Source organism: Talpa occidentalis, unplaced genomic scaffold (assembly GCF_014898055.3).
Source record: "Talpa occidentalis isolate TD23 unplaced genomic scaffold, MPIMG_talOcc4v2.1 talOcc4.3, whole genome shotgun sequence".
Taxonomy (NCBI): Eukaryota; Metazoa; Chordata; class Mammalia; order Eulipotyphla; family Talpidae; genus Talpa; species Talpa occidentalis.
The window spans coordinates 36741183-36767435 of record NW_023603184.1 but is presented as its reverse complement, the minus strand read 5'-3'; the positions used below and the strand labels follow the sequence as shown (position 1 = coordinate 36767435).

The 26253-nt window shown below is 38.3% G+C and overlaps 3 protein-coding genes across 3 annotated transcripts; 1 reads left to right on the top strand and 2 right to left on the bottom strand.

The window, feature by feature from the left end:
* Positions 1-253: 253 nt before the first annotated feature.
* On the bottom strand, positions 254-1213 carry LOC119254675 (olfactory receptor 52R1). Its single transcript, XM_037521776.1, has one exon. It carries the CDS (start codon positions 1211-1213, stop codon positions 254-256), a length of 960 nt encoding a protein of 319 aa, XP_037377673.1.
* Positions 1214-9243: 8030 nt separating this feature from the next.
* Positions 9244-10194, top strand: LOC119254674 (olfactory receptor 51F2). Its single transcript, XM_037521774.1, has one exon. The coding sequence runs from the start codon at positions 9244-9246 to the stop codon at positions 10192-10194; it is 951 nt and encodes a 316-aa protein (XP_037377671.1).
* A 7221-nt stretch (positions 10195-17415) lies between these two features.
* Positions 17416-18453, bottom strand: LOC119254673 (olfactory receptor 51S1). Its single transcript, XM_037521773.2, has one exon. The coding sequence runs from the start codon at positions 18385-18387 to the stop codon at positions 17416-17418; it is 972 nt and encodes a 323-aa protein (XP_037377670.1). The 5' UTR covers positions 18388-18453.
* Positions 18454-26253: the final 7800 nt, after the last annotated feature.

The window sequence follows — 26253 nt, the reverse complement described above, 5'->3', positions numbered from 1 at the left end:
GATAGATGAGCTGATTTTTACTATTTTCCTGTGATGACCATAGGTCACCTCAGTGTCTGTTATCAACCGAATCTCTGAAAGAGCACGTGTTCTAAAGATTGTTCTTGTTGGTCCTGGAGGTTTGCTGGCCTCTGGGCCACTTTTTCACAGAGATGTCTTGGTGGTAATAGCTGATGGTCTGTGACAAACTTTGATTTCATCTTCAGATCCACAGTAGGGCAGTGGGGTTGGTTGTGAAACTGAATACCTGGGTTCAAGGATCTTTTCCACAACACCCTTGAAAAAACCTGTCCCTGATCTGTTTGGTTTTAATGCCATAGATGATGGGGTTGAGCATGGGGGGTACCAGTAGATAGAGATTAGCTAACATGATGTGTACCACTCGGGGCACATTACGTCCAAAGCGGTGGGTGAGGAAAGTAAACATGGCTGGTATATAAAAAGCCAAGATAACACCAATATGGGAAGCACATGTGCCAAAAGTCTTGAGCCTGGCTTCACCAGATGGCAAGCCCAGCACAGTTCTCAAAATCATCACATAGGATATACTAATGACAATAATATCAAACCCAACCACTGAGAAGGCCACAAAGAGCCCATACGCACGGTTTACTCTACTGTCAGCACACAACAACTTCAGCACAGCCATGTGTTCACAGTATGACTGGGGGATGATCTGGTTGGCACAGAAGGGCATTCTGGAGATCATGAAGCAGAAGGGACTCACCCACAGCAGCCCTCTTATCATCACAGCTGCCCCCAGTTTACCCACTACAGATGGGGTCAGGATACTAGAGTGGCGCAGGGGGAAACAGATGGCCACGTAACGGTCCAAGGCCATAGCCATGAGCACTCCGGACTCCACCGATGAAAAGGCATGGATGAAGAACACCTGGATGAGGCAGGCATGATATTCAATCTCATGGGAATGGAACCAGAATATAGCCAACATTTTAGGTTGGGTGGAAGAGGAGAGGACTAAGTCAGTGAAAGCCAACATGGCCAGAAAGAGGTACATGGGTTCATGCAGGGTGTGGTCAATTCGGATTATATGAATGACAATGATATTGCCAACTACAGCCACAATGTACATGGCACAGAATGGAAAGCCAATCCAAAACTGAGAATTCTCCAGTCCTGGGATCCCAACCAGGAAGAAGGAATCAGGATGAAAAGAGCTGTTCCCTGAAGCCGACATCACAGGCTGTTGCATTTGCTCTCCATTGAGAATGTAATTTACTTTCTGTAGATGAGAGCAATCAAATAAATCATTATTATTGTTTATAATCTTTTGAATGGATCGACTGAAAAATAGGGCAGTTGGATTCAATGGTAAACTACAATAATTATAACTATTTTAATAAAAAATATTTGTGACATTTAAAGATGATGACACTATTTTTTATTCATTTTTATGCCATTCAAAAGGGTGTGAGAACATACAACAGCTACAAGACTAATGGTTTTTTTTAAAAAGATTGATTGATTGATTGATTTATACAAGCACTGGGTACAGTCAGAAGCACGGGAGGGTGAGAGAATTCACCAGAGCCAGAGTGGGGAACAAAACAGGCAGACTGACAAAATACACTGCTAAGGGGAGCAGCAGGTGTGGCAGGAGAGGTCTGCGCACCATGTGGGACACTCCCCAGCATCTGGGGATCAAACCAGAGCTGCAGAGGCTGTGGGCAGCTTCACAGCCCAGCGCTCAACCGCTGCACCACCAGGGGAGGCCCTACAAGACTAATGTTTTATATAAGAATCAATATTTTTTTAAGTGTATGATCTGCTAATGGAAATTTATCCTGGAAATAATATCATAATCAGTGTTTCCCTTCTAATCTTTAGACAAACCAACTGATTTGTTTAACCTTTACCATAAATCCTCTTCATCTCTATGTTTATGCCATTTGGGCAACTTTTCAGGATAGGAAGCCAACTTAGAAAACACTTTGAATCACAGGCCTACAGCAATATATTCAGTGATGCTGAGTTAGTTTTGATTCTAGGACAGTTGCCATATTATTTGCCCCAAAGTGGCAGAGGTAGACATAAAGGACACTTGCCAAATTATATACTAAATTACAGGTAAGTCTGTTTTTAAGCCCATAGGCCCTCCAACTTCACTGGATGGCTGCCTCTAGAATAGGCTTCAAGTTACTCTCTTGGCAATCTCTGGGCATGAGATGCTTTATCTAGGATTCCTTATTGTCTTCTGCCCCTGAGACTTGCTGGAGAACTCACCTGCCCCATAAACTCCTTTGGAGTTGAAAAACCTGGGTTTAGCTACTTTTATTTTGTATTCCCTTTCAAAAGACTGTTTTTCTCCATGGATTCATCTATATGCACAAGCCTTTTCACACACCAGAGACCTCCTATAACAGATGCCTTTCAGCTTCCTCATTCCATTGTGCTGGCTCTATGTTCTGCACTCAGATTTTCTTTCTTGAACAATAGAGAACAATGTCGGAGCAGAGCTTACCTGGGACCAAAGTCAGAAGTGGGAGATAGGGGCCCTTGGCAGATGCCTCTCTTTCCTCCTGTAATTTCTGTGGCTGTTCATGACATCTGGTGCCTTGACTTTCAGCAATCTCTGTTTTGTTTGTTTTTCTTTGCTTTTTCCTCTCTTACAATCTATGAACTCAACACATGCAGAGTTAAGGCAAGAGATCATGGAATAGACAGATAATTAGCAATCCTTGGTCATTTTTGCGCAATATGGATGCTTTCCAATAGTATTTCTGAGGGGAAGAACAGTTTATCACCTTGTTGCTGATTTGAGGGATGAAAATAAACTTTCACTACAGGAATGGAGAAGGGAAAATGATATAAGCTCTCTTCTTACTCAACATTCTTTCTTTTTCCCCTTCTTTGCTATTAAATATGTTCTCTCTTGCCCCTCAGAATAGAACTCTTGTAATCACAGTGCATAATAAAGACAAAATTAAGATCAAGTATTATAGATTATAGGTCAAGTATTATAGATCAAGTATTAAGATCAAGTATTATAGCTATAGTGACCACACATTGAACTACATCCAATTTCTGTTCCCCAAAATATAATCTATCTTGTGAGAATTTTTTGTCTTGGAAATATGGTTATGAGAACTAGGTTCTCACATTGCTGAAAGTGAGATTTCAAGTCTAGGTTTGAATTCAGCAGTGTACCCAAGGAAATAGTTATGTCCATCAGTGAGTTTGTGTAGTTGGAATCTTTAGTCTAAAGGGCAAAATGGGCTGAGATATTGATAAGGAATAGAATCAGGGAAATTTAGATTGCTTAGATTTTCTAATACTAAGGCATAGAACAATAATTCTGGAGCAGAATGGGGTTTTATCTAAGGTCCTTCATGATCATGCAGAGGCTGTCTTGCTACTATTCTAGATTCCGCTGATGACACAGTGCAAATATTGAATGTCTTCCCCATCTATGAATGAGGCTCAGCAGTCATGGATGTGTGGACCTGAGACCCCCGAGGAGTCAGACTATTCTGCCCAGTGCACACCTTATCGTCCAGCTTCTTGGAGTCAATATGAACTCTACTGTTTTCTGGGAAAGGCAGACATAACTGGGGCACAGGGAACCACTCACCCTTAGATCTGATTTAATCCTGACCATGCTGGTTGACCTTAAGCAGCTCTAACTGGCTCCTGGCATTCAGGCTTTAGTAGAGAGCTCAGATTGGGACCTATTTAAAGTCCTTGTAAATTCTGAACTTTTCCTTCCCACAAGTATTAATTCTCTCCTCCTCCTAAGGCCCACTGCCTCATACTCACACTGGCTTCCTCTGAGACTATAGTCTAAAGCTGGAGGCATTAACCCCTAACTTTCGTCTCCCTGGTGTACATGGATGCAAAGTCAGGAGATTTGAATGGATGTGCAATAAGGATTGTTGCTGAGATTATATGAGTGTAATCTTATATACACATACTTTTTGTTAGTTAGTACTTATATTTAAATTGAAGGAATATTTTGTGCTATGTGAAATGTACTGATATGTCATATATTTGATATGTGTATTGGGGAGTGATGTTAATATATATGTATGAATGGACTGAATTTGCATGTGAATGTTACTAATCACTATGCATAATTTTGTGTATATGTGCAAGTATGAATAATGTTTATATTAAGTGTGCCTATTTCACATGATTATATGACTCTGTGAGTGCAAGGCCACTGTGTATACTTGCTTTACAAAGGCATTTTCTGAGCTACAATCCTTAATGTGAGATAACATACCACTGAGTATACATGTGGATGTGTGTGCAAGGTGTGTAGATGATGAGGATTTCAACAACCTACTGGAGTTTCACAGTTCGGCAAGTAGCTATCCCAATTACTACCATTTCTGAGTGGGTGATTACCTGGAGAGGCAAAAGGACTTCCTGATGGAGACCTTGCCATGGTTATTTTTGAAACTGTGTGAGGATGGAGACCTTCTTCACTGACCCTGAACTGTCAAAGTGTTCACAGTGCTCCTTCTCTCTCAGGTTCTGCACAGGAACCTGTTTGTTTTGTCTTATATACTCATTAGCATTTTGTCCTGAATAGAATATGAGAGAAAGATTTGAGAATGAAGCATGTAAAAAATGGATTCTGGGCTGAATAATTATTTAATCATAGTACAATAAAATTTTATTCACTTTAAGATTCAAATAATCTAAGTCCCTAATTATAATGTTAAATCATAGCCTCAAGACTATGCATTTTTTTTTGTATCTAATCCAGTTAGGTGTTATGTAATAAGTGACTGAATTTGGGAGGGGAGAGAGAAGAGGAGAGGAGTGTGAAGATGCTTCTTGCCTGCATTCTACACAACAGGATAAAGAATCTTAAGTTAATGGAGAAAAACAGAATGCTTATATTCATTGAAAATAATGCTCCGAGATAGATGACTGGATCAAGAAGATGTGGAATATATACATGATGGAATACTATTTAGCAATCAAAAAAGATAAACTCATACCATTCACAGCAACACGGACGGAGCTGGAAGGGATCATGCTCAGTGAAATAAATCAGAAGAAAAAAGAAAAATATTGGATTGTTTCACTTATAGGAGGAATGTAGAGGAACCAAACAAGGAAAAAATAATTATAATAAATTAAAAAACAAAATCAACAGACCACTATTAATCAGAGACACTGGGGGAGGGAGGGAAAGGGATCAAAACAGGGGAGAGAATGTGTTCTCACACCAGGGACTATGGTGATGGTGCACAGGTGAATTGTTGATGAGAATTTTGCGGGGACTTCACCTGAAAGGAGAAAGCATGCATTCTACAAAAAGGAAGAACAATATAAAATATATATAAAATGAAATCAAACTATAAAAATAAAAATCAATTAATTAAAAGGGAAAAGTAAACATATTATTTAGATCTGCTTTGGTCTAATGTGGCAAGCCTCCTGGGGCAATTGTAGTTCTCATGCCAAGGGTCACACTACTCATGGGATTATTTTATCTCTGTCCCAACGGTCTTTTAGCAATTACTTAGGTTCCTTACAGAAGACTGGGTCCAAGAGCCACTCATACTCACACTCAACTGGCACTGCGTGAAAGACAGCGCTCCTCTGAGGGGAGGCAGGTAAGGAGCTAGGATAGTAGGAAGAGACAGAACAGGAAATGCTGAGAGCTAACCTGGAGGGCAAGGAGTTAGGAATGGGGAAAAGGTTCCTACTTAGAGGTTAAGAATGGAAAAATCAGAGGTAGAAGAATATAGTTTGAAGTGGGTTTCAGAGTGATAGGCTCAAACTGAAGTTACTGGGAAGCAATGAGGTATCAGTGAGAAGTTTGTAAACAAGTATTTGTTTCAAAGTGAAAATTTCTGTACCCTTGTTTTCTAGTAAACAAGTCTTTTTTTTTTTTTTACTTCTTTCCCTTGACATCAACTATATATATATATATATATATATATGCGTGTCTGTGTATGTATATGCACATATATACATACATAATTTTACTATTATTTTCTAGAGATATGTATTTTTAAAACTATTACATTTGGTTAAGTAAAATATTATTTTGTCATATTTTGATCTATCAAAGGACAAATTCTTTCTCTTTGTAGTTTTCAATATAATACTATATTTGCCCATTTATAGTATCTAATACATTTTATGATCCATATGGTTGTATGGCTACTGTAAATAATCCTCACTTTTATGAAATTTCCTCAGTGATTATTTTTGGTTAATAGGAAAAGACATTAATTTATGGTATTGATGCTAGCTAGACAAAGTATTTTAGAGTTTGTAATCTAGTCATTTGGATTTTTTTGGGTAAAAAAATCAATTAAAATTTAAATGAAAGGGCTTCTTTGGTGGTGCAGGGATTAAAAACAGTGCTATCAATCTATCACCAGCCACTGCAACAGGAGTTGCAATCCCTCGGCCAGGGAGCTAACTCACATGGTGCAGCAGACCTCTCCTGTCTTGCCCGCTGCTCCCCTCAGCAGTGTATTTCAGTAGATCTGCCTGTTCTGCTCCCCACTTTGTCTCTGGTGAATTTTCTCAACCCCTGCACCTCTGACCTACACCCAGTTCTTGTATGCGCAAAGAAATAAATCTTTTTTTAAAAAAATAAAACCTAAACAAAGATTCTTTTGTTTTGTTTCGTTTGTTTTCATTTCATTACCTCCCTTTATTTACTTGGCCTTTTTTATTTGCTAAGATTGTTCTTCTATAAAATGTTGACTAGTAGGAATATCCTTATCTTTTCACTAATTGTAATTGAAATGCTTCTAATAGATCACTAGCAAGTATGTTTGCTTCAGATTTCTGGAAGATGCCTTTCATTTGGGAAGCTCATTTTCTTCCTAAATATTAAGAATTTTACCATGAATTATCATTGAATTTTCTGATTTTTTTCCCTCACGCTGAGAAAATTCTTTAACATACGAATCTATTGATAACATTGATATTTTCAGTTGAGTGATTTTTTTAATTTGTAAGACAAACTTTATCCTATCAAAGTGCAATATTTAAAAATATGGTTGCATTTAACTTGGTGAAATGTTATTTATAATGGTTGGTTGCATATGTCATCATAAGAAATTTGATGAATAATTTTCCAAAATTTTATGTGCTCTAGAATAGGAATTTTTTTTTTCCGTAGAACTAGGGTGTAGGCCCTGAGATAAACTGCTGAGGGGAGCAGTGGGTGAGACATATGGAGCACTGTTGCTCCATATGTGGGTTAGCACCATGACCAGGGATGAAACTCAGGCCTTAGTGGTGATAGCACTGAGATTTAACCCCTAGGCCACAGGGAGGCCCTAGAATAGGATTTCTTAACCTCAGTCTTACTGAAATTGTGGGCTGGATAATTCTTTTTTATTGTGTGCATTTTAGGATGTAAGCATCGCTGGCATCCACTCACCCACTATTACTACTGGAGATGCCAGTAGCTCTCCCTCCCCATTTGCAACAAACAAAACTGCCCCCAGGTATTGCCAAATGACCCTGGAGGACAAAATAAATTACTTAAATTACCTCCTTCTGCTCTACTGGAAATTGTAAAAAGTAGAAATACTTTTTTTTTTTCTTTAGGTTTGGTTATTGGAGTTTTTCCTGTCATTGCTATTTTTTCTCCACTGGATGTAATTTCTCGGGTTAGTTTGATGATTGATGTTTTCCTATGGAATTACCCATTTTATATTTGTGCCAAATATATTGTTGTACTTATGCATGGTATTCATTATATTTAATTTTTTATTTCTTTATGCTTTCATTTTCTCTTTAATTTCTCATGTTGTTGATCACGATTTTTCTAAAATTTTCTTGATTTCTTTTCACTCTTGAAAAAAGTTCACCTATTTTTTTTTTTTAAATAATCAGCTTTGGTTTCATTGTTAACTCATTCAATAGTGTTTTCTTAATCTTTGTTAGTTGCTTCTTTTGATATTTATTTAAATATTTCCCCTGCCTCTTATACTGAAAATATTAAAATAATATTTATGTCCTTATTCTCAAACAAATATATATTCTACATTGAACTTCAATGTTTTGTCTCACAGGTCCTATTATGTGTTTTTCTCATTTATATTCAATTTGAAAGATTGTTTTTCTAATTTGTATTTTTCTGGCACAGAAAAATGCTCAATAAGTGATACTGTTCTAGCTTTAAAGCCTTTTATATTCATAATAATAACTTTGTGTGTTAATAGTCCAGGTATACAGCATGATGATCTGAAAGAGAATATTTTGTGTTAAATAAAAGAAAAGGTTGAAGAAGAATAACAGTTACTTGATATTAGTGGTTGAATAGAAAAGAGTTGGTAATTGATTGGGAGTGGTGACAAAAGATTTTAAAAAGTGTAGAATAATTTCCAGAGTTTTGACAGATTATTGGTTACTCTTTATGCAAAATATATAGGAGTAAGAACAACTATAGTGGGAATGTTCAGTGTGATTTTAAATATTTTGAATTTATTTACCTGTGTGAAACCTAAGAGGCAAACTCCAGAAGGAGGCCCTAACTTTAGGAAGCAAGAAAACAGATTGCTTTCAGATATTCATTTGAAATTTGTCACAAAATGGGTGAAAGACAAAGATATAAGAACTGGCAAGATACTTTTTTTTTTTAAAGATTTATTTATTTATGCATACAAGAACTTGGGTATAGGTCAGAGGTGCGGGGGTGTGAGAAGTTTCACCAGAGACTGAGTGGGGAGCAGAACAGGCAGACTGATTGAAATACACTGCTGAGGGGAACAGCAGGCAAGTCAGGAGAGGTCTGCTGCGCCATGTGGGTCAGCTCCCTGGCTGGGGATAGAACTCATGCTGCAGTGGCTGGTGATAGCTTGATTGCTCTGAGTCTTAACCCCTGTACCACCAGGGAAGCCCTTCACTGCTTTATTTTAGTATCAATAATTTATTTAACAAGTACTGGAAACCAAAATTTTCATGATAAAGTTTAGAGATTCTGAGAAATTTTATTAACAGGAGGAAATTTAATGGTGATGTTTGCTGCTACCAAAGAACATTACAAACTTTTGGAAATCTCCTGTGAAATAATTCAGAGTAGTCTTTTTCTATAAATGAGAAATACAGAGAGTCAGAGAGAATAGCTTGCATACACCAGAAAAGTCAGAAAATACCAAAGTTCTCAGAGAATCAGTAATTGTTATTCAATGAATCCCAGAGTGCCAGGAAGATGTAAGTGAGACATTATATATATATATTTATTATGTGTTATGGTCAATTATTCCAATATCACTGTCTTCTCAGTCCTTCCTTATGTTGATCCTCAATAATACCAATGCTCAGCCTCTGACCTTCTTCCTGACGGGTATCCCAGGCCTGAGAGCAGCCCAGGTCTGGATCTCCATCCCTTTTTGTCTCCTGTATGTCATCGCCCTCACTGGGAACAGCATGATCCTGTTTGTGGTCCTTCGTGAGCAGAGTCTGCATGAGCCTATGTATTATTTCCTTTCTATGCTTTCAGCCACAGACCTGAGCTTGTCCCTGTGCACACTTTCCACGACGCTTGGAGTCTTTTGGTTTGAAGCCCGAGAGATAAACATAAATGCCTGCATTGCACAGATGTTCTTCCTCCATGGATTTACATTTATGGAGTCTGGTGTTCTGCTGGCCATGGCCTTTGATCGTTTTGTGGCCATCTGTGACCCACTGAGATACACAACTGTCCTCACCAATGCCAGGATTGCCGAGATAGGGGTGAGCTTGTCGATAAGGAATGTTGCCGTCATGTTACCAGTTGTGCTCTTTGTCAAGAAGCTGTCCTTCTGCAGTTCCTTGGTCCTTTCACATTCGTACTGCTACCATGTTGATCTCATTCAACTCTCATGCTCAGACAACAGAATCAACAGCATCCTTGGTCTGTTTGCACTCTTTTCCACAACAGGGTTTGACTGCCCTTGTATCTTGCTCTCCTATGTCCTGATCATTCGATCTGTCCTCAGCATCGCTTCCTCAGAGGGGCGGCAGAAAGCCTTCAACACCTGCATATCCCACATCATTGCTGTAGCCATCTTCTACATTCCTCTTATCAGCTTATCTCTTGTTCATCGCTATGGCCATTCGGCACCCCCATTTGTCCACACTGTCATGGCCAATGTCTTCCTCCTCATCCCTCCTGTGCTCAATCCTGTCATCTACAGTGTGAAGACTAAGCAGATTCGAAAGGCTATGGTCAAGATTTTAACTCAGAAGCAGCGCCAGGTCTAAAAATTAGCTCTCTCAGAGTAGAGATATAGCCACTCATGAATGAGTACTTTGGTAGAATGGGGTAATTATCCCCATAGTGCCTACACATGCCTCAGTGCCTCAGACTATGCAACTTATAGGTTGTATGACATTGCTTAGTTTCCTTATCAGGAAGTTCATATTGATACCACCTAAATTATGATTTTGTTTCAAGAGAAAGTGAAATAATGTATGTAAACAACTATTTATATTTGCAATAATATGAGACCCGGATAATATATTCACGCAGACTGCAAACAATTTTAAAAGTCAGATTTAATGTGGGGAAGTATGTTAATAAGTCAGTTGTTCTCTTTGAATGATATACAAAATCTTTTTAATTTATTGGACATTTCTTAACATCCTTAATTCTCTGCATGTTTCCAAAATAGGCATTTTATAGAGTGAATCATAAATTACACATCAATATAATTCAACATTTAATCTTATGTAATTAGAGTTATTTTGTTCTTTATTATATGTAGAAGCATATCCAATGTAAATACAAATGCTATATCGAGTACTTGGGATCAGTTACTGTCGCTACTAGCTGAATATTAAAAGTTGGTAATAACATTACTAATATCCCAGCAATGAGGATCACATGGTTTTCCCAAAATGAGACTTGGTAAAAGGGAATTCATGCTTTTGACTTATGTTCTACTTTAATTGCTACCATTATAATTCCGTCTTTGGAATCACTGGACAAGTAGTGAGGTCAAGTCAAACTGACACCTATGCACAGTTTCTTTTTACCTGCTGGTTGAGTTCCTCCTCTCAGATGAAGGCTTTTTGGTAGTTACTAGCAGGAAACACAAAGATTTTCACTCTTGTGTCCTGTCAATATGCAGTTCACATACAACTTCTGCGACTCCCTTATCTTTCTTCTTTCGAGGTTGCCAGTTCCATCTCCTAACCAGAGATCCAATCCTTTCAGCAAAGCACAGAAACTCATAAATACCCATGTGCCTCAGACAGCCTTTTCCACACAAAGTTAACAACCAAGGGTTCAGCTCACCATGAAAAATTTCCTTCACTATTTTTTTTTATGGCCACCCTTCCTGTTTGGGGTTATTTTACCATTGCATTCTGTTTTGGTTTAGCCCAACTTGCTCATCGATCCATCCATGAACCAAGCCTGAATATTTTCCTCCTCTTCCTGTGAGATTGGAGAAGTGAATTAATGGGAAACATTCATATAACAGTGATGGTGCCATGGGATTCTAAAACAACTATTCATATCATTTATTTGTGCTTTTTGGACCTTATGCTTTGCCCTGCCCATCATAATGATTCAAATTTCACAGATATGGTAACACATGAATTTTCCCAGTGTCTGACATTATATATATACATGATATATATATATATATATATACATCATATATATATATATATATATATATGAATGAAAAGAACTTCCACAGGAAGGTTTCAATTCTCCAAACTCTGTAGCTACCAGAGAAGCTGATGAGTGCTGAGCATTGGCAGAACTGGAATCTGGAGACACTACCCTCTGCACAGCTATAATGCATTTCCTCATCTCACGGGGAAACCTTATATATCATGATGACATAACCAGTCTTGCATCATGGAATATATTTGAATGTGTGATTGTATGTTTTGATTCTACAATAAGTGGATTTATTTTTTACTTTTCATTTAAAATGCATTCTTCTGTAATCACAAAAGAACAAGGATGTTTCAATATCAGAAAACTTATCAATATTATAAAGCAGAGTGTTATGGTTTTATTAGTAGATGGTGAAAAAGGTGTTTGGTAGGATTTTCTAAGTAAGCTAACTATAAATAAAATGGGAATATAAATTACTTTAATGTTACAAAGTTTACCTGAACATCTAGCAGCCAACCATTGTTCTAACAGGTGAAACATTAATGCTTTTTAACTCAATCCTTTATGATGGACTGAAGATTTTAGTGAATTAAAACAAGAAAATGAAGAATGTGTATGATGAAGAAAAATGACCAGTCATCTATTTTTACTTAAATGTGCTGTATACAAATAAAATCCAAAAATTAAAAACCCTTTATAATGCATATAACTTGGTAAAATGTATATAATTTAATAATATATTAATGAACAATAAAAACAACTTATCTATCTAGCAATATTTATATTGATAGATTTGGAGAAATGTTTTCTTTATAATAGCAACAGAATCATACATTTAAAAATCACATGAAAATAAATTTTAGTAAAGGTAGTAATTTTATCAAAATATATAAAATATATATTAAGAAGAGCAAAACAGTTACCATATATTTTTGGGTCATATATATATGACATTCATATATATCAAGATTCATTAAAATATGTAAAGCAGTACACACACATGGTAGCGTACACAGCATTTTATTTCACTAAGAAAAAAGAGAAGGTGGGCCTCCCCGGTGGCGCAGCGGTTGAGCCCTGGGTTGCGAAGCTGCCCGCAGCTTCTGCAGCGCCGGTTCGATCCCCGGCCACTGGGGAGGGTCCCACATGGTGCGCAGACCTCTCCTGCCGCCCCTGCTGCTCCCCTCAGCAGTGTATTTCTTTGACAGTCTGCCTGTTCTGCTCTCCCCTCTGGCTCTGGTGAATTCTCTCACCCTCCCACGCTTCTGACTGTACCCAGTGCTTGTATAAATAAATAAAAATAAATCTTTAGGGAACTTTTAAAAATAAAATGGGCTGTTTGGACCTTGACACGGGGAGACAGCCAGAGCTCCCCTGGGAAGCGCCGTGAGCTTCGGGGGCCTTCCAGGCTGAGGTGCTTTCCTCTCCTGCACAAGAGGGACCAAAGCCAAGCAAAATGCAGACACGGAGGAACATGTTTCAAATGAAAAAAACAAGATAGAAATCTTAAGATCAGGCGAAATCTTAATGAGAAAGAAGGAACTTGGCCTTGATGACGCAGCTCCTTCCTGGATTCCCTTTAGGACATCATATTCATTCAATTATCGCATCTCCTGAGGCTCCACCTGGTGTGACAGTTTCTCAGACATTTCTTGTTTTGGATGATTTTGAGAAATCACAGAATCCAAATGAGCAGAGACGACATTTCCTGTGAGGCCATAGATCTTCAAAGCAGGGAAATTGTCTAAGGTCTTCCCTTGAGTGAGGATCATTTGCATGTCTCTCTTCTTTCTGAAAATATGTGTTCTCAAAATAAGAATAGCAGAAAAGCAAAAGAGAAAAAACAAATCAGGCAAGATGGTGGCAGAATGAAGGCAGTGGATGTACTGGACTTGCCTCCTCCAAGTTTTCAAAATGAAACACTTGAACCATGTACGTCTGGAGCAACAGTATGACTCAAAGGGGATGAGTTTGATGCCCTCACCTGCTTTTGGTATCAGAGACTGAATCAGGTAGAGATAAAAAAAAAAAAACAAAACAGAAGACCAATTACAAGCAAATAAGTTGAAAGAGTAATCGAAAATCTCCCCAAAAATAAAAACCTAGTTCCCAATGGTTCCACTAGTGAGATCTACCAAACCTTCAAATATGTACCACTACCTAACCTTCTCAAACTCTTCCAAAAGATTGAGAAAGAGGAAATGCTTCCAAACACATTTTATGAAACCAACAGTACTGTATATTATAAATATTTTATAATTCGTTTTTTAGTTTCATTGTTATCGTATCAATTGTTTAGCAATTTGATTTAATTTCTTAAAGTATAAAAATTTGACATTTTGCTGTTTTGTTAATGGCCAGTGACTTCCCAGGCAGCATTGTAGGGAATATCATAGTAACATTTTGTAGATGCCCAAGGGCCCTAGTATCCTTGGTATCTTACTTTTCTTTTGGGTATACATCATGCATCTTGGCCACAGAGATTTCACTCTCCTATATTTCCTGTATTGAATACTAGTTATTTATTAACTTACATTCATAATAACTCTTTTGTCATTTTTTTTTTTTTTTGCTGTGGTAAGTGGGCAAATCCACATAGGCTCAGTATATATGAAAAAAAAAATTAGAAATATTATTCAAGTCCATAGAAAACAGCAATGTCTTTGGCTGCTTCCATATAGGTAAATGACAACCTGGCAGGATATAAAATCCTTGGAGCTCAAAGTTTTCTCTGAAAGTCTCTATATAGACAAACCTATCAATACATGTTGCTAAAATCTGGCATGTGCTTTCCTGACCAATTTTTTATTCTTTGGGAACAATCTTTCTCCTTGATGTTTGCAGTTTCTTTTTTGATTGATGCCAAGACATTCTTCATGCTTTTCATAAGTATAAGTTTCGCTCCATTTTATAAAGAATATTTGTGCATTATTGTCTCGTGCTTGAAATGTCAACAAATAGAGCATGTTCCTATTTCCAAAATCAGGTTTTTGGACATTTTTCCTACTTTATGTTAAATTATAGGAAAATAAAAACAGAAATATTGCTCATATTAAAAAAAATAAATCTTTAAAAGAAAAAAGAGAATGTGCTTAATAGATGATTTTGCCACTAGTACATATTCACCTTTGAGTAATATAAATTTAGGCTTTTGATACAGAAACATAAAATTAAAACTAGTATGGAAATTTTAACAGAAAAACATAATAGACTATATATAGAACATAGAAGTAAAAGATACTTTTTTAAAAAGCGACATAAAAAACAAAAATTGTGAGGAAAAATAAAGGTGGATTTGAGTATATAAACTATCTATATTTTCTTAAAATTTGGCTGCCTAGGCAAGACCAAAGAAAACACTACATTGGTAAATGCATGAAATTAGGACCTCTTACAAAAAATTTTTTTAAAGATTTATTTATTTATGCATACAAGAACAGGGTACAGGCCAGAGGTGTGTGTGGGGGGTGCGGTGAGAGGATTCACCAGAGACAGAGTGGGGAACACAACAGGTGGATTGACAAAAATACACTGCTGAGGGGAGCAAGGAGCGAGACAGGAGAGGTCTGCTGCGCCATGTGGGTAGCTCCCTGCCTGGGGATCGAACTCATGCTGCAGTGGCTGCAGACAGCTTCATAGGTTGCCACAACCCCTTGTGCCACCAGGGAGGCCCAGCTCTTGCAAAATTTAGTAGATCATAAATAATCAAATTTATTGAGTTGGGCCTCCCCGGTGGCGCAGCGGTTGAGCGCTGGGTTGCGAAGCTGCCCGCGGCCTCTGCGGCGCCGGTTCGATCCCCGGCTGCTCCCCGGCCACCTGAGGAGGGTCCCACATGGCGCGCAGACCTCTCCTGCCGCCCGCTGCTCCCCTCAGCAGTGTACTTCGGTCCTTCTGCCTGCTCTGCTCCCCGCTCTGGCTCTGGTGAATTCTCTCACCCTCCCGCGCTTCTGACTGTACCCAGTGCATGTATAAACCAAACAAACAAACAAACCAGCAAACAAATAAATAAAGCATGCCTCTATTTAAAAAAAAAAAAAGTTTAAAAAAAAAAACAAATTTATTGAGTTGATGTAATCAATCCATTCATCAAATTGAAGTTAATTTGAGGACACTATTCATGTAAGAGGAAACAAAATAATCAGAAGACATATGAGAGACACTTACTTAATAGGGAAATTCACCATAAAATAAAATGAGATAATTCTCACTAGCAAAATTGATGGAAATTTTAAAAAATAGTGGTAACAGTGAATTTTGGTGGGTATGGAAGAAAAAGTCACATAGGCTAGAAATATGAACTTATACAGCCTTTGGGGAAAAAAATCCACAAATACATACTGAAATCAAAAAATTACAATGCTTTGAAGCCAGCAGTGATCACCTAGAGATCTTACAGAAATAAAAGCATAATTCACATGAAGAGCTGTTAAAAAATGGCTATTATAGTATTGTTCTGAGAGGCATAAAACTGAGGACAATTTCCAATACCCATTCCTAGGAAATAGATAAATAAATTGCCGTCTATTCCATAGGATATTATAACCATTTGAATGAATTATATCCATACTTATATTGGTGGGATTTCTACCATAAGAAAAACAAGATGTAGAAAAATTTATATAATATTCAGCTTTTGTTATACAAAGCGTGCTCTTCACATACATGTATTAATAATTTAGGGCATAAAGGAAAAAAAATGAAGAAATTATGGTACAGAATAGATTTCATTATACTGCTAGTCCACTCTTGCTGCACATGAATCACAAACTCTGTTGCTTGCAACAGCAGCATTTACTGTAATACTCGCTGTCCATCAGGTTTATGGACAAGAGATAGCTTTGCTCTAGGCTGCTTTGGTGTGATGACTTTGCTTTAGGTTTCCAGTCAGCTGGCATTAGCTCCGGGTTGTTGGTTTGGCTCAGGACCACGTCATGGGACTCCTTCTGGGACAGTTCCTACGTAGGGTATGCACTACTTATAGCACAGAGGAAGTGCTACTCACAGAACAGCTCAAAAATGAGTGTGAAGAGAAATACAATCTGCCCACTGTGACCCCTGTGATGTGGTTGGAGGTGTCTAACACCACTACCAGAAAGTAAAGAACTAAGACCCAAAACTTGATCTACTATATGTAATATTCCATCTACAGAAAACTTTACTTTTATGAGCATATACTAATAAAATAAGTATGGCTACATTTGGATGATAACTTAGGGTAATCTTTATTTTTCCTAAACTATTTGAAATTTGAATTACAAATGTACACATATATTAAATATTACACTAGCATTTTGTAAACTAACAAAGGATGAAAAAAAAAATTATTTCCCTCTTCTTTTCATTGCCCTGATCAGAGTTGTAAGGACAGCATAGCTCTTAGTGTGCAGATTCTTATGTGTGTCTTCCTCATTCGCCCAGTCACTGTGGATAAGACAGAATCTCTATTTTTGTGAAGTTCCAGCATTAACTGAAGGCCCCCATCCAGTTGGGTGGGGAAGCTTCTGTTTTCTCTTTTCTTTGCTATGTAGCTGCATACCTCCTCTAACTTCCTCAGTTATTAGGGAATTGATGTGGTGGGGAAATTAATAAAAACAAAATAACAAGACATGTTCTTGATTCTGGCCCTGTCTATGCCATTGATCTGTAGGGTGCTAAGGGGTGGACTGCTGAGATTCTGAGGCTTGTGTGCTTTCATCAATATACAAAGGCACACACTTCTAGGGACAAGCAGATACCGTCATGGAGAGGAGATTGCGTGTAAATGGAAGTCCATTTTATGTATGAGTTCTCAGTCAGGGACAACTCTGTATCAGGTAACAACGCACCTTTGATGTGGTGAGATATCTTTGTCAATGAGAACTACCCACTTTCCTGGGCTGCAACCTCTTGAATATTCTCTCTCTAATCTCCTTCATCTTCACACTATAGAGAATAGGGTTCATCAATGGAGGAAGCAGGAAATGGACATAGGAGAGTAGAGTATGGGCAGCCTGTGGGATTGGCACCCTCAGATGGTCGATGAGTGCCAGGAGGATCATGGGCACATAGAAGAGCAGCACAGCAGAGAGGTGGGTGGCACAGGTTTGGCCAGCCTTCCAGCGATCCTCACTGGATCCCAGACCTTGCAATACCCTGCCAATTAGGCCATAGGAGAAGAAAATAAGGAGGGGGTCCAACCCCATGGCTGACAGGACCACAAAGAAGCTGTAGACTGCACCCCGAGCTCCTGGGCAGGCTAGACGGGCCATATCTGGGTGCAAGCAATACGAATGGGTCAGAACCTGTGGGCGGCAGTAGGGCATGCGGGCCAGAAGAAATGGCAGCGGTAAGTGGAGACCCAGGCATCGGAAAACAATGGCCAGGCCGATTTTGGTAATGACATCATTAGTGAGAAGTCTTGGGTAGTGGAGGGGACGGCAGATGGCCAGCGCACGGTCAAAGGCCATGGCCAGCAAGACAGAGGACTCCATGACAGAAAAGACGTGGACAAAGAACATCTGTAGGAGGCAGGCTGAGGCAGGGACAGCATGAGCGTCAGCAAGAGCAAGACCCAACAGGGTGGGCATCAGGGATGTGGCCAAACCAACATCAGACAAACTAAGCAGGAAGAGGAAGAAGTACATTGGATGGTGGAGGGTGGGCTCCAGGGCAATGATCCAGAGGATGGTGCCATTCCCCAGGGCAGAAAGAAGGTAGACAGTGATGAGGGGTATTGTCCATAAGGAGGGTACAGCTGACAAGCCTGGCAAGCCCACCAGCAGGAAGTTGGGGTCCATTGAAATGCTGCTATTGGAGGCTGCCTGGATGGGGAATGTTGACATAGCTCAGGATCTAGCTTTGAGCTCTAGAATCTGAAAACTGAATAAAAAGATTTATTTTATGTTATGATATATTTTCATGAATCTTTCTAAAACAGATTGTCTCTTCCCCTCCCGCCCACGTACACTCCCACCTATACCCACATGCATTCTAGTATCTACACCCCAGTCACACCATGTATTAGAGCTTTTCTTCCATTGTCCTCAAAAGATTTTCCCCTGCTAGGTTGTCTTTCTCATTTTCCCTTCATCCTGACTTTCCTTGTAGTTTCTCACTTATCTCCCTCCCTGGATATCAAACGCCTGAGAAGAGGTTTTATTCTCCTATAAGCAGATCTATTTCTTTCAATCCCAGGCATTCTGACTTCTGTGCTGCCTTAACACACTCATGTTTCAGTTCACGTTAACTGCTCTCTTTAAGGCCACCATTTCCTCCTTTATACTATATTAAGGGGCTCTCATTTTTCCTAAACTGATCTATTTCTTAATGAGTTTTGGCTACTATGAATCTACTTTCTTCTGAATTCTGCCTCTCAGTATTGACATTTGCTCAACTTGCTGTGTCCCCTCCAATTTATACATTGGTTTCTAAGGGATTGTTCTTTGACTTTCTTTTTTTTTTATAGGTGGTTTATCTACTCTCATCGCTAAACTCTTTAAATTGGTGAAGCACAAATATATCCCCCTAGATTATCTTATAGCTGATATAAGATAATACTACTTTTGATATCCCATGCATTTTAAATTAAACAAAACCAAATATTAACACATGCATCTTAAAACCTCTTCCAGCTTCCTCAGTTAGGAGACAGTGGTGGAAAATCATAATGGCAAAAAATGAAACATATTATGGTTTTCTAAGTGAGTTGGTGGCATCACTACTCACCAATTCTCACAAATTTCCCAAAGTAAAAGCCTCACAGTTTGTCCTACTTTGTGTCAATAACTAAAAAAAAAAATAGAAAATCAGCCAGAAAATACAAGTCATAAATAACATTACAAATTAAATATAAAATTTGTCAGACACACAACATTCTTTATGATAGACGAAAGGTTAGATGATAAATAAACCTCAATAAATTTTAAAACACTGAATCATGTCAGTCTGTCTCTAGCAATAATAAAACTAAATTAGAGATCCTTAATAACAAGAAATCTGGACCTTAAACAATACATTTCTAAATACTCAATGGATCAAAGGAGAAATAATCAGGGAAATTAAAAGCATTTGAACTATGTGTAAAAGAAAACATACCACAAGTAAAGTAGAAGAAAATATCAGGGAAAAAATTCATGATGTTAGAATCAGCTTTCTTGTTGATGGTGCCAAAAACACAAGTGACAAAAGCAAAATTGGACAAATTTGACAGCATCAAAGTTAAATCTTATGCACAACAAAGGAAATAATCCCCAGAATGAAAAGGCAAATATAGAATGAGAAAATATTTGCAAACCATACGTCTGATAAGGGATTAATAACCAAAACATATAAGGAACTCCTACAACTTAATCACAAAATTCAAAGAACCCAATTTATAAAAGGAAAAATGTTTCTCCAAAAATGGGAAAGAGGTATATAAAAGACATCCAGCAGGACTAACCACCAGGGAAATACAAATCAAAACCATAATCAGATATCACCTCACACCTGTGATAAAAAGGACAAAGCCCAAGCCAAAAGATAGCAAGGGCTGGTGAAGATGTGGATGAATTGAAATGTTTTCACACTTGAGTGGGAAGGTCAAATAGTGTAGATACTATGGAAAACAGTATGAAGATTCCTCAAAAAAAAAAAAAAAACAATTAAAGATAGAATTACCATATATTCCACTCTGGTATTTACCCAAACGAACAGAAATCAGGATCTCAAATGTTATCTGCTCTCCCAAATTTATTGTATCATTATCCACAATAGTCAAGATATGGAAACAACTCAAAGATCATGAATGGAAAGCTGGATAAATAATACATGGTTTACACAAACAATGGAAGGCCATTCAGGCTTACAGATGAAGGAAATCTTGCCTGACGCTGTGGCATGGGTGGACGCCGCCGAGGACAGCATGCTAAGTGAAGTAAACCTGTGACAGAGACAAATACCACATGATTCCACTTACATGAGGTTTATCAATAAACTCAGAGAAACAGGGAGGAGAATTGTGGTTGCCAGCAGCTGTGAGGAGAGGGGCACAGGGAACTTCTTAATGAGTGTGCAAATGAACAAAGTCTAGCGATTTTCTGCATGCGGGCGTGTCTATCTACAGTTAACAATTTAAAATCTTGTTAAGAGGTTAGATTTTATGTTAAGCTTTTTATAAATATAAAAAAATGGCAAAAAATTTCTATAGAATAATCACATACAACATACAGAGGATGAAAAGATGAGGGAAAAAAAGAAGTGTCCCAGAATGGGGTAATATTTGAAATCTATGTTACTGAAAACAGTTTAGAATTGGAAATACAAATAAATAAGAAAGATATATAGGTGATCTAATATAAAGTCTGCCAAAATATGAATAGTGACTTAAAAGAATAAATACAATTGTAAACAAATGTGTAATAAAGTCCTTTTCAGTAGTTACATGTTTTTTAATGATAAAATATTTTGTACCCATTATGTGGGATAGAATTGTAAGATTTAATAAAATTGCATGCTGAGAAAAAGACTTGCTCTTAATCAAAATTGTCAAAGTTATAAAATTGTGCAACCTTTTTGGGATATCCCATTAAAGTAAGAAATTTACTTGATTTGACAATTCTGCTTTTTGATATATTATCAGTCAGAAAGAGTCATTTGAATGATGAGGCATAAAAACATTTTTTTATGCAAGAGGAAAAAATACAGAGTTCATAGTTTTTCTTATTCTGATAATTAATCAGAGATGGTCATGATGCCTAATAATTTCAACAGTTAAGAGTGAAGATAACTATTATTCAGTTAAAAAAGAATGTGTAATAATTTATGCGTTATGCCATGATACATGTTTTAAAAGCCTCCTAAAGTACTCTATCTCCCAGAGAGCTTCATTTATATGTAAGTGTCTAGAAATATTCCTGAATGGATTTGCATTAAATTCATCTGATTAAAACAGTAATGACAGAGGGAAGGATACTGAGTTAAGGATACGATTCAAAGATGATTTTGGCCATAACCCTAAAACTTTATTTTTTCTTGGAAAGATATATTCTCATATCAATAGTAATATCAATTATTCATAAGCTCCACTGTCTGATCTCAAGATTTTCTCCTGTATTCCATTCTTTCCCTCTCCAGTGGTCTGTGATCTTTGCTTAGACTGTCATTTGCATTATCCTGACTGGTTTCCTTGCTGCCAGTTCTGCTTTCCAATTCTTCCTCATACAGACTCCACTGCATTGTTTCTAATTTGCAATAGGATAATCCGATTGTGGTGTCTTTCCTTTCAACTATCTGATTTTTCTGCTGCTTTAAAATAAGACCACATCTTTATTTGTCATAGACACCCCATTCACCATCTGGCCCCAGGCAACCTTTACAGCTTAATCCATTTCTATTCTATTTCTACCCATGTATGTTAGCCTACCAGAAGTACTGTGATTTCTCAGATATGTCACTGATTTTTCAGAAAATACATTTTTAAAGTGTAATTTCCTTCTTCCACTCTGTGTCATTTTATCTCATCTATGTCTTGACGTTCCAACTCAGACGGGTTCCTCTCTTCCCTTGAATTCCTGCTTTCTTGAACCCCTGTGCTCAAGCACACCCTGGGATAGACTATCCACTTCTATCATACTGTGGCACATTTTCTAATATAATCCCGTCATTCTCAGTTATTAATATTTCTACCTCCTCAATAGACCATAACTTCCTCAAGAGAAGTTCTTTTCTTTCTTTCTTTATTTCTTTACTTTTGTTATGGATCTAGTTGCTGGTTTATATTAAACTGTAAAAATATGTGCTTGGTTACTTTAAATTTTCTTCTGGATTTGATTGCCTTTTCTGAACTGCCCCATTTAGTTTTCTTACTCCATAAGGATCTCCTCTCAAAATTTTCCCATCTACCCTTCGTACACACCTCAAATAAGTTTCGCCAAAATATTTCTTTTCTTTTGTTGGAGTCCTTTCTCTGCTACATGTTTCTAGTGTCCACCTTCTCCTGTGGCTGCTTTGCTTCTCTGAGTGAAGTGCCCCCTAAATGGAACTTCTGAGTATCCAGACTTGTAATCAGGACGACACAGGTTCTAATGTTTGCCATACATTTCATAGACCATCCCTGTTCATTAAAAATAGGTCAGGTAAGGGATATGCTTGATAGAAGGTAGTGCAGAAAGAGGCTTGGAGCAGGTGCCTGCTAAGAAAAGCCTAAAAAATTTTTGTAGGGGTATTTAGTCACCAAGAGGAAACCTTCATATTTAATAGGTGCACTCGTCTCCAGAAATTTGAAGGTCACTTTGTACATACCTAGAAAGCATGCAAGAAGCACATATAAACATTTGCACTGTTTATATGCAAAAAAGATGCTCACATCAATGTGCATGCCCACACACAACACAGACACACACACACTGTCCACACTGTCTCTCAGCAACTGAAACACATGCTCTCATATGAAAAAGTATTATATTATTGAAGAGAAATATTTTTGAGGCATATTACCTATCAAATTGACATATATTCAAATAAAAGTGTAACTTACGTGCATTTAAGGATGTAGAAATGCAGAGATTCTCATTCCCTAGGACAGACTACTTCCAAGTATGTGCTGATAGAGATGCGTGTACTCACGTATGAGGTATGTGAAAACAAAAGTACCTGTATAAACATATATGTTATTATCATATACACACTTATCTCCAGGAATTGTGAATGGCAAATCCTTTTAACCTATCCAGTGCTACTTTACATAATCACAGCCAGAGAAATGCAAAGATTCAATCATTTTCCCAAACACATGTATGCAGACAATGAATGACTCTTATCTTTTCACACACACACACACAGACACACACACACTCATTAGATGCTCACAAACAACCTTTGTATGCAGCACACATACATGCATCTCTAGACATCAGAAATGTAGGGAATTTTAAACATGCATTTTACAATCAAATCTCACACCACTCAATTAGACCGTCGTTCTTATTCTTATTTTACTTCATTAGACCATTCTTATTTTATTTTATTATTTTTTTAAAGATTTATTTATTCAAGCACTGGGTACAGTCAGAAGTGTGGGAGGGTGAGAGGATTCACCACAGCCAGAGCGGGGAGCAGAACAGGCAGAAGGACCGAAGTACACTGCTGAAGGGAGCAGCGGGCAGCAGGAGAGGTCTGCGCGCCATGTGGGACCCTCGCCCGGTGGCCAGGGAGCAGCCGGGGATGGAACCGGCGCTGCAGAGGCTGTGGGCAGCTTCGCAGCCCAGCGCTCAACTGCTGTGCCACCTCCTCACCAACTGCTGGGGAGGCCCAGCCATTCTTAATTTAGACCATTCTTAGTTTACTTCAAATATCTGAAAAGGTTACTACAAAAACAAACTCTCCTTTCCCTCAAAATGAAATCTCGCTTTCCATAAATATAACTTTATGATTCAAAACCAAAAATGGACATTGTCATCAAAAGATATTTATAAGTATGGATTGATGTTTTCTAGGAAAGGACAGAAACTTCATTTATTATGGGATTAGTTTCCTTCCATCTGCAGGACAAATGATTAAGGTTACTAAAGGGATGGGGCATAGGTTATTTGGTTATAGGGTGTTTCGATGCTGGTATAATGGGGAAATGTGAGCAGCCACATTGAGATGGCAGACTATTTTGAATAAATTTGCTTGCTTTCCATTTGCATGCAGATCTAGTCCTGGCTATTAGGACCTGTCATTACAATTCTCCCTAGGATTTATCAGACTGGCATTGATGAGTCTGTGTCACACAGGGTCTTGTATTGCAGGTGGAAGCTGCAGTATTAGAATGGCTTCAGAAGTGACCAGTGTGAGAGAATTTAGAGCAACAACTCCCTTAGAGTTGGATTATAGGGGACAGACCGGAATAGGAAGAACTGGCTCAAAGTTATCTTAGCTGTTACTTTTGCTAAGTGTTGATTTTTATCTTCAAGGTAATTCCTGCCCCTTTGTATCCTGAGAGATCTCCCATTTGTCTCCACGTTAACCCTGACTCTACTAAAAGAGATGTCTTCAGTACCGAACACCAAGCAATTTGGGTACTCAAGTCACCCCATGGAAAACTCCCTGGCAAAATAAAAGATTAAATCAGGTACATTAAAGAATATTGCTGTGAAAAGAGATGTGTGCATCTAAGAAGCATAAAACAACAAGCACGGTGCATGGGATTGAGGAATGAAACAACCTAGGGCAGAGACATGATCAGGTAAAATATATAGGGCTTACATTTATATAATAACCATATTCTTAGCCTCAAAAATTTGTGTGTAGTTTGAATATGAGGCACTGATCAATTCTACTGCTCCTTATATTCAAGGGGATACCTATGAGGATTAGCTTTGCACCCAAAGAATCTGGAGAAAAAGACTCCAGCAGTTTATCATTCGGGCAAGGCAGGCAGAAAGTCTGTCTATATACAGGGACGGGAGGATACCACCACTGAATTTTCAAGGTTCCCCAAGTTCCACCTTCCAGAGATCTTGGACACCAGTAAGCTTAGAAATATATACTATTAGACACCCCTCAGCAATTTGTTTGGTCATCAAAGTGTGCTCCAAGTGAGCTCTTCATTCTGAAAAGTATGGTATTAAATATTAGAGTTCTTTATCTCTAGTCTCCAAGACTTATACCTAGTTTTAAATACCACGTGCTGGTTGACCTCCCACCAAAACTTACTGCCACCTTCTCTTCATTTTCCTTTCAGCAGGCAACTTAGCCTTACTAGAACTCAGATGCTAACAGCTCCTATAGGCTTTCTAACATATCACGACTCCAAATGAATCATTCCTTCACCTGCTACCTCCATGCACCCTAGGACACTGTGCGATCTTTGAAGACTAATACTATATTTCATATGTTTCATTCCTATAATAGTATCTTTATACATTAAATAAGTTTATTGAAAACCGTGAGCTGTTTCAAACAGTCTGCTTACACAGTAGTTTCTCTTAATTACCTAGATCTGGAGCCTCACTTCTCTCTTCTACAAAGGACTCTGTGTTTTTCTGATTTGTCCATCTTTTCCAGCTCATTTTCCCAGGCACAACCTACTTTCCAACTCATCAAAATTTTTTAACTGTCTGAGGATGGCCAAATGTTTCTGCTTATCTCCCTTCTGTCCTTCTAAGCTCATAAATAGCAGCCCCCCTCCCCAACTTATTTGTCTTCCTATTCTCTCCCTTCCTTGCTTCATCTCCTCACTTGCTTCCCTCAAGTCATTTATTGATCTCTCACTCCAAGTCTCAAAGCCCTTTCCCATACCGGCTTCTCCCTTCGTGTAGCTCACTCACCACACGCGGTCCTCCCAGTGCCCCTCACACACTTGCTGTTCTAGTTGACTGCCTCAGCTGTATTCTTTATGCTACCTTGCTGCACCACATCTGGGGGAGCGAGAGGGGTGTGGGATACAGGAAGGGTGAACACAGGTGTCCAGTATCTTGTTGCAAGAGCCCCATGGGAGCCTCAATGAGAATGCTGTGGTTAGTTAAGGGCCTGTTGCTCTGCCCAAAGGAAGCACCAAGATGACCTTTGAACTGCAGCAGGAATGGAAGAATCCCTCCATGCCCAGCCTCCAGTCCTGCTGTCATAGCCTGTGAAGCAGGCCCCTCTCCACCACACTAATCCTCAGCTACTAGGCCCAATCAATCCCAGTGCCCCCAAGCCTTGTCTTGCCCTGACTTGTCTTGCCCTTTGATGTGAGGGCAACC